Here is a 13,195-nt window from a genome sequence, read left to right on the forward strand (position 1 = left end):
GGGGCAAATGCTTGCCTCTTCAGGCCTGTGGTTGCAGGTGGCCATGAGTACTCAGTCTTGGTACCCTTGATCTTCATCTTCCCTTCCTTGAGCACCCGCTCTTGGCCCAGGGTGGATTTGCACCCCCGGGGGGCGGGGCATCTGTCTTTGACCCTGGCCCTGTTTAGAAGGGCAGAACTCTAATCCAGCTCTTTACCTGTTTAATACCCTGGCATCTTGGGCAAGTCATTCAGCCTCTCTGAGCCACAGTTTTGGCTCAGGGCAGCTAGGTCAGGGCAGTACTTTGTCCCAAAGCACCACAGTACTTCAAAGCAGGGAAGGCCTTCTCCTGGGGTTATGCATGTCCTAAGGGTAGAAGAGTGCAGGGGGAAGGAGGAGGCTCTGGGCTCCTACTGGGGTGGCATTGGTGGTAAAGGGTCTTGGGTCTTGAGAAATGGAAGGAGGTTAGGGAGGAGCTGAGCTCTTGGAGGCCTTGGAAGGACGCCTTAAGAGACCTAAAGTCTAGGGCTAATAGTATCAATGACCTTTCCTTGACTTTTACAAGAAAACCTGGCCAGGGGCTCATCTGTAGAGAATGCGTCTGCTGTAGAACGCAGGACTGGCTGGTATGGTCTTCAAGCTTTGCGGAGCTGACACCTGGTCCACGCAACCTCTGATCAGGCTGAGCCTGGATTTCTCCGCCAGGATTTCGGTCGGGGGAGGGGGGAGCACGTCGGCGGGAAGGGAGTCAAATTCGGGAAGTCCGCAGGCCCAGTTTCTTGCAATCCTTGAAGGCTTCCTGAACGAGGGGGCAATTCCAGGGTCACAGGTCGCGGGGCTTTCCCTGGGCGTGGGCATGGGCGTCGGCATGGGCGTCGGCGTCGGCGCTGGACTCCAGAGCTGCGGTCCGGGAGGAGCTGTGCGCCCTGGGCGGGCGCTATCGGGCGTGGTTTAGGACCCCGGGCGGCCTCCGGGCGGCCTCCGGGCGGCAGGGCGACTCCCTAGGCCGGCTGCGGGACAGCGGGCTGCCACAGTCTGGTCACCCGGCGCCTGCCAGCAGCTCCGCTCGGCTCGTCCCCTGCGACGCGCGCCGGCCATGACGGGCGCACTGTTCAAGGCGAACTTCTGGGTAAGTCGGCGCCGCCCGGGGACCTGTCCGCTGCCATGTGCCCTCTCTGCCCGGGCCCCAGCCCTCCGCGCGCCCCTGAGCCCCCGGGGTCCCCGCGTCCCCTGCCCCCTGGGCCCCAGAGGCGCGGCGCCCCTATCTCCCGGCCGAGGATCTCGAGACCCAGGCGTGGAGCGGACTGTCCGGGGAGAGCCGCCGATGTCCCCGAGGCTACGCCAGGCGCGGATCTGGGGGACCTGTGTGAGCCTCGCCAGCTGACAGCGGCAGGCACCCCCCACCCCCACTCCGGGGACTGTCTTCTCCAGGTCGGCGGACTCGAACGGTCTGTCCCAGCCCCGTTCGCGCCCGCTTTCCCCCTGGAGACCAAGAGGGTTTTCCCCGCAAGAAGCTTCGCCTGTTTCTGGAGTCCGCTCCCCAGGTCTATGTCCCCGCGCGGAGCTGCGCGGCATCCAGCGCCCGCCTGCCCCAGTCCTCTTCCCCTAGTCCTTTCGCTCCCCAGGTGCCCCTCAAGAGTCTGTAACCCTTCATGCGGAGCAACCGCCTTTAAGGCAGGAGCAGGAAGTCAGCACACCTCAAAGTCTCCTATCTAGGACCCTGCTGCTTGCAGCTGCCCAGCACAGCCCTGACCCCAAAGTGTGTGGAGAAGCAGGGTGCTGTGGCTTCAGTCACCAGGTTCAGATCCTGCCCTGGGATGCCCCGGTCCCTGAGGGCTCTGTCCAACCTGTAGGTCCCACTGCAGGCATTGTCATGGTGGGAAAAATTAGGGCAGAGACCTGCCTTCCCATGCCTCAAAGTGTGACACCTGTTTTCAGATATCAGTCCAAATGTCACCTCTTCAGGGAAGCCTTTCCTGATTGCACCCAGCAGGCTCTATTGCTTGCTCACGTGCCCCACACGTTCTGTTCCTTCCTAACATTTGTCAGTTTATGGTTTTGAACTGGGGGACTGCAAGCCCACCACTGCCCCCCACTGAGCTGGGGGAGGATGGATCCTCAGCGAAGAGTTGTTGGTTGAGCAAGTGTGTCTGTAAAGCCTAAGGGCCAGAGACAGGGTGAGACCAGGAGCCTCCAGGCTCAGAGGGCTCCCAGGCACTGACTCCTGCTTGCAGGAGTGGGTAGGGGTGGGGGGCAGCGGGGGTTGTGTGTGCGTGCAGAAAGGAAGTCTGGGTTTGGAGTTAGAGGTGAAGGTCAGGGGGGAGAGAACTTTCTGTTTATACTCCTTTTCCCCCCCGCTGGCCTTATACTTTCAGACAGTATCTGAGATCCTGAGAGAGATTTTGCAAAGATGTCTTTTATCTCTAATTTTCTGTAACACTTTATATCAAATAATAGCAGACTTTACTGTGCACAGCCTGTGACTAACACCGTTCTTTTTTTTTTTTTTTAAAGATTTATTTTTAGGGGCACCTGAGTGGCTCAGTCAGTTAACTAACTTAAGTCAGTTAAGTCAGTTAACTTAAGACTTAAGTTAACTTAAGTCAGTCAGTTAAGTTAACTCAGATCAGTTAAGTTGATCTGCCTTCAGCTCAGGTCATGATCCCAGGGTCCTGGGATCGAGTTCCACATCAGGCTCCTTGCTCAGTAGGGAGACTGCTTCTCCCTCTGCCTGCTGCTCTCCTGCTTGTGCTCTTTCTCTCTCCCTCTGACAAATAAATTACATCTTTTAATAAAAAAGATGTATTTTTTAGCATTTATTTGAGGGAGAGAGAGAGAGAAAGAGAGAGGTGCTCCGGTGGGGAGAGGAAGAGGGAGAGACCCTCCAGCAGACTCCACGCTGAGCTGGGAGCCGACTGGGGAGTTCAGTCTCAAGGCCGGGAGGTCATGACCTGAGCCGAAATCAAGAGTCAGATGCTTAACCAACCGACTGAGCCAACTGACTGCCCAGCTAACACCGTTTTAAAGCCTTTACACATGCTCCTCGTTTAAGCCTCACAACTACCCTAAGAGGTAGCTGGCTTACCATCATCTTACAGATGGGGAAACGGTGTGGCAGAGAGGTTAAGCAATGTTGCCACGCTGCTAGGGCTGGTAAACAGTGGAGCAGGACCTTGCGTGGACCAAGGGCTCCGTGAATGTCTTGGTGAGGCTGGCGCTCAGCTAGACGGTCCCAGCACTGCTGTCTGCACGGCTCCTTCGGTATTGCCAGAGATAGGTGGTGGGTCACCATTTGACCCTGCGTATGAAGCTCTCTCTCCTGCATGGCAGGCACTGGGTGTCGCCATCAGTGGAGTCCCCAGCGCTGCCGCAGTGCCTTGCATGTGAATGCTCAGGAATCAGGCAGATGGGACGGTTGTCTGGGCTTGGGGACAGAGGGGCAGAAAGGAACATGCTGGAGACCTCAGCAGCATCTGTGAGGCCTCCACCCACTCAGGGGGTAGGTGAGGCCAGGCTGTGGTTAGCACAGAGGGGAATCACTTGCATGTTTCAAGGGCAAGAAGGTTGTGATTGGATATGGTAGAAAACTTTGGAAACACAAGTGGGTATCCGTTGACTGGATTTATTGAATATTTATGCAATACCTTTTCTGTGTAAGGATTTCTTTTTTTACGATTTTATTTATTCATTCGAGAGCTAGAGAGAGAGCATAAACAGGGGAGGGGGAGTGGGAGAGGGAGAAGCAGACTCCCCACCCAGCGGGGAGCCCAGATCAGAACTGGATCCCAGGACCCTGAGATCATGACCTGATCCAAAGTCAGATGCATAACCGACTGAGCCACCCAGGTGCCCGTCTATATGAGGATTTCTTTCTTTCTTTCTTTAATATTTATTTATTTGAGAGAGTGAGAGGACGCGAGCACAAGCAGGTAGAAGAGCAGAGGGAGGGAGGAAGCAGACTCCATGCTGATCAGGGAGCCTGATGCGGGGCTCGATTCCAGGACCCTGGGATCTTGACCTGAGCTGAAGACAGGCGCTTAACCGACTGAGCCACTCAAGCGCCCCTATATGAGGATTTCTAATTGAGGCGGCATTTGCAGACGTAAGGGTTACCACCTTGGTTAGAAGGTGTATTCCCACGAGGAAGCAAGGTAGGGAGGGCAGGCTTTGGCTTCAAGTTCGTGGAGGAGGAAGGGGTAGGGATAAGGAGAGTCCAGCAGAAGCCAAGGAAACTGGTCTGGGAGGAGGGGTCTGTTCCTGAGTGGAGGCCGTAGGGAGAGGAAAGGAGATCAGGGAGGACTAGCCAAGGGCAGAGGAGGTCAAAGCCAAAGGGCAAGGCAACCAGTTGAAGGTGAGCACTAGAGAGGAGAGGAGGGCTCAGAGGAGGCTCCCTGTAACGTAAAGTGGAGAATGAGGTAAGGGCCGCAGAAATTAGGAAGTCAGGAGGAGGAACTTGTTTGTGGGAAGAGAGGGAGGAGGAGGAAGAAGAGGCAGAGGCAGCATTAACAGTAGCTAACCACAGGTTAGCCATGGTGACGACCAAGGCCAGCAGCATTCTGAAGCCCCCAGCCCCATGCCAGGATTGGTGGTCGGGGAAGGCCATGTGAAGGACAGAATATAGAGAACTGCGTGAAGTATGGAAAGGCGTCAGTTACCAGTGGGGGCTCGGAGGTTCACTGGGCAGGTTTGAATCCCAGTTGTGCTCCTTAGGGTGACAGTGTCTCTGTGACTTTGGGTGGCTGGTTACGTCAACCTCCCTCCTCCCACCCCACCACCAAGCCTCAGCCCTTCTTCCTCACTTCTATAAAAATGGGACATGAACCACATCTAATCCCTCAGTGCCAGGCACGGGCATGGCACATCGTGAACACCTGCATTGTCAGCTACTGTTACCATCAGCACAGAGCTGATAATGAAAGGCAGTGCCTCAAAGAGAAAGAATGAAAAGATATGAGGTCCGCAAGAAAGGCCTCCGGAAGGATACCTTTGTGAATGCAGGAGAAGAGAGGGGACAGACAAATAAAGGTGGCAATAGGGGTATAAGCAGGAAGGGGCAGGCACACGCCCAAGAGAGGAATGTTCCATGGAAGTGGAAAAGCCCTTGGCCAGATTAAGTAGATGCTCCAGAAAAGGCACGAGTCAGCACATTCTTTTTTTTTTTTTTTAAGATTTTATTTATTTATTTGACAGACAGAGATCACAAGTAGGCAGAGAGAGAAAGGGAAGCAGGCTGCCTGTTGAGCAGAGAGCCCGATGTGGGGCTCGATCTCAGGACCCTGAGATCATGACAGAGGCTTAACCTACTGCAGGCACCCTGAGTCAGCACATTCTTTATACATACTCTTACTCAAATGCCCCATGGAAATATTTATTTATGTGTATCTATATCTATATATTCATTTTTTAAAGAGATTTTTATTTATTTATTTGACAGAGAGAGAGAACAAGGGAAGGAGGAGCAGAGGGAGAAGCAGGCTCCCCACGGAGCGGGGAGCCTGATGCGGGGCTCCACTCCAGGACCCTGAGATCTTGACCTGACCCCAAGGCAGACGCTTAACTCACTGAGCCACCACGTGCCCCAGAAATACTTATTTAAAGAAAACTTTCCATGGATCTGTTTGAGAGGGGAGAGTCAGTGTTCCTTGGAAGCGGGTTGGTCCCTGAGTGGGTTTGATGGGAAGCGCAGGTGTGTGGCTTCTTTCCCACCCTTCCCTGCGAATGCCGGGTTTGGGGCTGCGTGGTAAAGTGCCGCTGTGTAATTTAGCATGTGAACATTGGTGCTACCTTGTCAGAATAGGACAGTGACCATGGCTGTGGTTTCCAGCACTCTAGGGAAGCAGCTAGGACACAGTAGGACACCTGCCAGTCTTTGGCGTGATCAGACAATGTCTTCCAGATGTGGACACGCACAGGTGATATAGAGCCTGTTTCCGAAGAGATAGCTGGCCTCCTGCACCCCAGGTGAGTCTCACGTTCCTCACTGGGATGTGAGGCCCAGCCTGTCTGTACGCTTTGTCTAGATCCTTATTTTAACAAGGGCTTCCTGATTCTCAAGGATCTTGGTCTAGACCAGCTTCCTAGTCTCTGTCCTGCCCCTCCTCTGCACCCTCCTGTACCCACAGTAGGTGGGGCCTCTCTGTTCTGCAAGTGGAGTGACCAGGGCAAGTCTCCGGGGTGTTTGACCTTGCTCAGTGCCCTGCTGTGCACCCAGGGCTGTCCCTCTGCTCCATGTATTTGGCTACTGTGGAATCTTGTCATTCTGGAGCCTTACCAGAACAAAGCAGGTACCATATTGGGCTTTGCTAGATGACTTTTTTTTTTTTTTGTAGAATGACCTACAGCTGTATGGGAAGCTGCTTTTTTTTTCTCTTAAATAAACAGAAGAAAGCATGTTATCACATAGGCCCTTCATGTTGACTCCATGTGCTAGTTTATACAATGTTTAGGCAGTGCTTTAAGTCTTTAATTCTCTCTCTTGGAAACTGGTCCCTAGAAGTACATCGCAGGGCTATTTTGTATTGTTTTGCCTTGTGGTCAGAGGCAAGGTAAGATTATTGACAGTCAGTCTTTTTTTTTTTTTTTTTTAAGATTATTTATTTATTTATTTGACAGAGAGAGATCACAAGTAGGCAGAGAGGCAGGCAGAGAGAGAGAGAGGAGGAAGCAGGCTCCCTGCTGAGCGGAGAGCCCAATTCGGGGCTTAATCCCAGGACCCTGGGATCATGACCTGAGCTGAAGGCAGAGGCTTTAACCCACTGAGCCATCCAGGCGCTCTGATAGTCAGTCTTCTTCAATTTGTTCTTCCTAGAGCAGCCAGTGGGACCTATTTTAAAAATAATTATCAAAACCCTTCTTTCATGTTTTATTTTCTTACAAATTTAATGAGACGCATGGGACCTATCCTTAAGAAAAATTAAAAAAATTCCTGCTTTTCTCAACATCATTATACAGAAGCTCATACTCTCCTGGTAGTTACCACCACTTTAAAAAAATAATACGATTATACTGCTTTTGCTTTTTCTTTCTTTTTTTTTTTTTTTTAAAGATTTTATTTATTTATTTGTCAGAGAGAGAGCGAGCGAGAGCGAGCACAGGCAGACAGAGTGGCAGGCAGAGTCAGAGGGAGAAGCAGGCTCCCTGCGGAGCAAGGAGCCCGATGTGGGACTTGATCCCAGAATGCTGGGATCATGACCTGAGCTGAAGGCAGCTGCTTAACCAACTGAGCCACCCAGGCGTCCCTATACTGCCTTTTCTTGATAGAACAGTTTAAAAATTATCTATTGACCTACTGCTCTATTTGAGGATTTAGCTCTTTCATCTTTTAAACAATTAAAAAAAAAGATTTTATTTATTTAGGGGCACCTGGGTGGCTCAGTCGGTTAAGTGTCTGCCTTCGGCTCAGGTCATGATCCCAGGGTCCTGGGATGGAGCCCCCTGCTCAGCGGGGAGTCTGCTTCTCTCTCTGCCCATCCTCTGTTTGTGCTTACTCTCTCTTTCTCTCAAATAAAAAAATATTTTATTTATTTATTTGAGTGAGAGAGAGCAAGAGAGAGAGAGAGAGCGAGCACAGGCTAAGGGAAAGGCAGAGGGAGAAGCAGACTCCCTGCCAAGCAGGAAGCCTTCCAGGACCCTGGCATCATGACCTGAGCCTAATGAACTGAGCCGAAGGCAGATGCTTAACCGACTGAGCCATCTAAGCGTCCCAATACGGGCTATTTTCAATACCAGTGTTCGTAAAGCTGCCGTGAACCTTCCAACCTCCCAACAACAGCGTCATCATTTGCCTCAGAGTCACAGGCTGTTTGCCAAAGAATATGTGTGTGAGCAAAGGCAGGAAAATCAGACTTTTCAAAGACACAGTAGACTGGTGGCTGTTTGTTTAAACCAGCTTTCTGGGATTAGCTCTACCTTACGTTGCATTTTGGGCTGAAGATTAGCCAACAGTCGGTAAGAGGTTTCAAAATATCTGGTAGAGGTTTTTCTTCATGAGAACAGGAAAGTTTTTCCCCAGCGGGCCCTGATACCCCTGTCTTAAACTCTTTGTACTACTTGTATGTGTAAGGAGGCTCAAGACAGCACAGGGCTCTTAAGGCCCAGTGCACAAATCCATAATATTCATTGTTTTCTATCTTTGGGAACTGTTACCTAGCTTCAAAACTCACTGTTCAAATATGGCTGTTTCATTAGCCTTGACCAGGTCACATGGGATTGTAATAATAGATCAGAAACCAGTTGAAGACTTTTTTTTTTTTTTAAACAAATGATCACAGCTAACTATTTTTGAAAGTAAAACAAAAGAGTATTCTTAGATATTTAAATGCTCTAGTTATCCACTATTCTTAAAAAAAAAAACAGACTGTAATGATCGTAAATTTTTTTTTTCACAGACGACTTCATTCTTTGTACATATTACTGTTTATGGGGGTGGATTAAGGTTTCAAGCACTTTCATAAACCCTCAAGGATGATACTAAAATTTCCACCTGCCTCAATGACATCACCATTTTTACAACTATATTTTAGCAGTGAGAGAAAAAAAAAAAGAACATGAAAAGTTGTAATGGCAGCAGAAGGCTGGCCCCTGCCTCACACCCACAAAGTTCACAAAATGAACCACATTCACACAAAACTACTTGCTACACCCCAGGGGGCTTGGGGAGGTGGGTGGGGTGCTGTGCCCTTGAGCCCACCCCAGGACTTTGTATTGATCTCTGCTTCTGCTTCTAGATCTTGGTTAGGAGATTTCTGAAAGTCCGTTGCATGTTTCTAGCAGTATATTTATCACTCTGTTTTTTTTTTTTTAACAGATTTTAAAAAAATATTTTTTAAAAAAGATTTTATTTATTTATATGACAGATCACAAGTAGGCAGAGAGGCAGGCAGAGAGAGAGGGGGAAGCAGGCTCCCCGCTGAGCAGAGAGCCCGATGCAGGGCTCGATCCTGGGACCCCGAGATCATGACCCGAGCCGAAGGCAGAGGCTTAACCCACTGAACCACCCAGGTGCCCCTTTAAAAAAAGATTTTATTTATTTATTTGAGAGAGAGAGAATGAAAGAGAGCGAGCACGAGAAGGGGAGGGTCAGAGGGAGAAGCTGACCCGCCACTGAGCCCTGGGACTCCAGAATCATGACCTCAGCCGAAGGTGACAGTTAACCTACTGAGCCACGCAGGAGCCCATAAGTACCTCAGATAAATGAAATCATACAGTATTTGCCTTTTTATGACTGGCTTATTTCACTTAGCATAACTTAGCCTTCAAGGTTTATCCATATTGTAACATATTTCAGAATCTCCTAACTTTTGAAGGCAGAATAATATTCTGTTATGCATATGGAGCATATGTTGTCTATCTTTCCATCTGTAGACAGATACTTGGGTTTCTTCCACATTTTAGTGCTTGGGAATAATGCTGGCATAAACACAGGTTTACAAATATTTCTTCAAGACTGGGGAGCCTGGGGGGAGCCCGAATGACTCAGTCGTTAAGTGTCTGCCTTCAGCTCAGGTCATGATTCCACAGTCCTGGGATGGAGCCCCACATCAGGCTCCCTGCTCTGCAGGAAGCCTGCTTCTCCCTCTCACGTTTCCCCTGCTTGTGTTCCCTCTCCCCTGTGTCTCTCTTTGTCAAATAAATAAATAAACAAAAATCTTAAAAAAAAAAAAATGGGAAACCTGGGGGACCCAGTTAAACGACTGACTCTTCATTTCTGCTCAGGTCATGAGGTCATGATCTCAAGGTCGTGAAATCAAGCCTAGTGTCCTGCTCCATGTTGAGCAGAGTCTGCTTGAGAGTCTCTCCACCTCTCTCTTGTCCCCTCTCCCTGCTGATACTCATGTGCTCTTTCTCAAATAAATAAATAAATAAAATCTTTAAAAAATCTATTTTTTTAAGATCCTGCTTTCAGTTCTTTTGGGAATGTGCTTAGAAGTTTAATTGCTAGATCATATGGTAACTCTATTTTTAATTTTTTGAGGAGCTGCCATATATTGCTGTCGGTGGCTGCATTTTTTACCAACTGAGCCACCCAGGAGTCCCTGGTGGCTGCATTTTTGCCAGCAGTGTAGAAGGGTTCCAGTTTCTCCACATTCTCATCAACACTTTGCTGCTTTCTAGTTTTTTGTTTGTTTCTTTGTTTGTTTTAGTAATAGCCATCCTAAGGGTACCAGATGATATTGTAGTTTCATTTTGTATTTCCCTAGTGGTTAGTGAAATTGAACATCTTTTCGTTTTCTTGTTGGCCATTCATGTATATTTAGAGAAATGTCTATTCAAGTCTTCTGCTCGCTTTTGAATCAGATTGTTTATTTTTTTGCTGTTAAGAGTTATCTCTTAAAAAAAAAAGGAGTTATCTCTATATATTCTGGCTATGAACCCTTTATCAGATATATAATTTGCAACTATTTTCTCCCATTCTGCAGTTGCTTTATTACTTTGTTGTTATTGTCTTTGACACACACAATTTTTAAGTATTTATGAAGTTCAGTTTGTCTGTTTTCCCTTTTTAAAAAAAAGATTTTATTTATTTGACACAGAGAGAGATCACAAGTAGCCAGAGAGGCAGGCACACAGAGGAGGGAGAAGCAGGTTCCCCGCTGAGCAGAGAGCCCAACGTGGGGCTCGATCCCAGGACCCTGAGATCATGACCTGAGCCGAAGGCAGAGGCTTAACCCACTGAGCTACCCAGGCGCCCCTGTTTTCCCTTTTGTTGTCTGTGCTTTTGGTGTCATATCCAAGAAGTCATTGCCAAATCTGGTGTTGTGAAGCTTTTGCCCTATGTTTTCTCCTAAGAGTTTTATTGTTTCAGGTCTTACAGTTAGGTCCTTGGTCCATATTGAGTTAATTTTTGTATTTGGTGTTAAGGAAGTGTCCAACTTCATTCTTTTGCATGTGGATATCCAGTTTTCCCAGCACCATTTTTCGAAAAGACTGTCCTTTTCCTATTGAATGGTCCTGGCACCCTTGTCAAAAGTCATTTGTGTATGCAACAGTTTATTTCTGGGCTTTCTGTTCTATCCCATGGTCCGTCTTTATGCCAGTACCGCACTGTTTCGATTACTGTGGTTCTGTAGTAAGTTTTGAATTCAAGAAGTGTGAGTCCTCTAGTTTTGTTCTTGTTTTTCAAGATGGTGTTAGCTACTCAGGGTCCTTTGAGATTCCACATGAATTTTAGGCTCAGTTTTTTCTATTTCTGCAAATTATTCACCTTTATCAGAGACTCTTTAAAAAAATGCTCCAGCATTCCAGGTATTTTTAAAAAATCCTCTTCCTGCCCATCCTCCTCTGGAGACCGCCTTTTTGGAGACCTCTGTCTTTTGTTTCAGTCAGGCCTGCTGCATAGCTGTCACCTTGGGCTTCCCTTCAGTGCCCTCTTGAGCTGGAGCCACTGTTTTCCAGAACCTAGTCACTTAGAGAGCTCTCAATAACATATATGAGTTTGCATCCTTCCCCTGCTTGAATTTCTCCAGTGGCCTCTCGTGGCCCTTGGAGCCTAAAAGTCTGACCATGGCTTACACAGCTCTGCCAGACCCAGCCCAGCCTGCCTCTCTGCTCTGATCACCTGCCTTCCCCTGCTTACCTACTCTAGTGTGGCACTCGTAGGTCAGTTACCAAATGATGATTACAGTTTCTAACGAGCCAATTCACCCGACACTACGTGACCGTTCCTATGGCGCCCTGCACCCGTAAGACAATCTACAATACTGTACTTACCTCTTTAGTGTCTAATTCCCATGACTGTAAGCCCCATGAGGTGCGTCTGACTTGTTCACACCTAAGATGGTGCCTGGCATGTAACAGACACTCATCAAATATCAGAGTGAGCAAATGAACAAAGGAAGTGAGCAGTGAGAGACATACGTGGCAGAGAACGGAGGCTACTCACCCAAGCCAGTGAAGTGCTCTTGTCTTCACTTTCCCGTTAGGGGGAAGCGTCCTTCTGGGCTTCTGCAGAGCCTGCTCTACTGTGACTGGCTGGTCATCTTGTGCTTGGGAGAGTGATCTCATCAAGGATGGTCTTTGGCCCTGCTGGGAGCCACATGTCCAGGGAGAGGCACAAGACCCACATACAGAGCAGGGTCCACACTTGGGATGCTGACCACCTGATCAGAGCCCCTGTGACCAGGAGAGAAAATCCAGCACTGGTTAGAGAGAGGAGCGTTCTTCCCAAGTCATCATGCCGTCTCAGGCCGCTCAACTCAATAACAATCTTCAGTCTTCCATAGCAATACTTCATGGCTTCTGTGGGTCACAGAGAGACATGAGACATCTTACTTTTTTGACACTATTCACTACTCAATGAGATGATTCTTACATGCTATTTAAAAATAATAGTTTTTAATACTAACGTAACAAAGTCAAGGAAATTAAAAATATATTGTTAGTAATTTGGTACTTCTTGCAATTTTTTCCCTCCACATGTGATTGTAACCCTAGTGTATGTACTATTTTGTATTCTACTGTTTCTATATAATAAATAAAATATAAATATGAAAATAAAGTATAGGTTATCTATTGCTATCTACTTTTCCTAATAATCATTTAAAAAATACTATAAGTGATGTAAGCCTCTTGCTGTTTGACATTTATATAATTTCTGAAGTTTTCTGTGATAAATAGTGTCGTGCTGTACATCTTCATTCATTTAGGGCATTTAAAAATTGGCTTCTTTGAGTACCTGTTTCTGGAGACTCAAGAAGGAACTTGTCACTGCCCAGCTGTTTTACTATGTATCTTTGATGAGATCACTCTCTCTCTTTCCATGGTGATGACATCATACCTTTTCCACACTGCTTAGACCTCCACTTCCTTCCCGTATGTTTACTCTGTTTTGATGATCTTGCTTCCTGCTCCATTACGAAGCCCCACACCAGGGATGCCTGGGTGGCTCAGATGGTTAAGTGTCTGCCTTCGGCTCAGGTCATGATCCCAAGGTTCTGGGATCGAGTCCCGCATCAGGCTCACTACTCAGTGGGGAGCCTCCTTCTCCCTCTGCCTGCCACTCCTCCTGCTTGTGCTCTCTCTCTAGCTCTCTGACAAATAAATAAAATAAAATCTTAAAAGAAAAAGCCAGACACTAGCTGGTGAAAGCTCATTTACCTTCAGTCTAAATAAGACTGGACTTGGTCATAAGTAACAGAAAACCCAAAACAACAGTGGCCTCGACAGGGGTAGTGTTTATTACTACCTCACGTATATGGAGTCCCCGGCTGGTCATTCC

General features: G+C 48.1%; 1 protein-coding gene across 1 annotated transcript in view; it reads left to right on the forward strand.

Annotated features, from left to right (window-relative positions):
- Positions 1–760: 760 nt before the first annotated feature.
- Positions 761–13,195, forward strand: part of PSTPIP2 (proline-serine-threonine phosphatase interacting protein 2) — a 69,004-nt gene continuing 56,569 nt past the window's right edge. The window contains exon 1 of the mRNA XM_082699309.1: positions 761–1,108. Coding sequence (XP_082555435.1) covers positions 1,076–1,108 — 33 coding nt within the window. The 5' untranslated portion in view covers positions 761–1,075. The remainder of the gene's footprint in view (positions 1,109–13,195) is intronic.

This window comes from Mustela nivalis (assembly GCF_964662115.1).
Source record: "Mustela nivalis genome assembly, chromosome: 14".
Taxonomy (NCBI): domain Eukaryota; kingdom Metazoa; phylum Chordata; class Mammalia; order Carnivora; family Mustelidae; genus Mustela; species Mustela nivalis.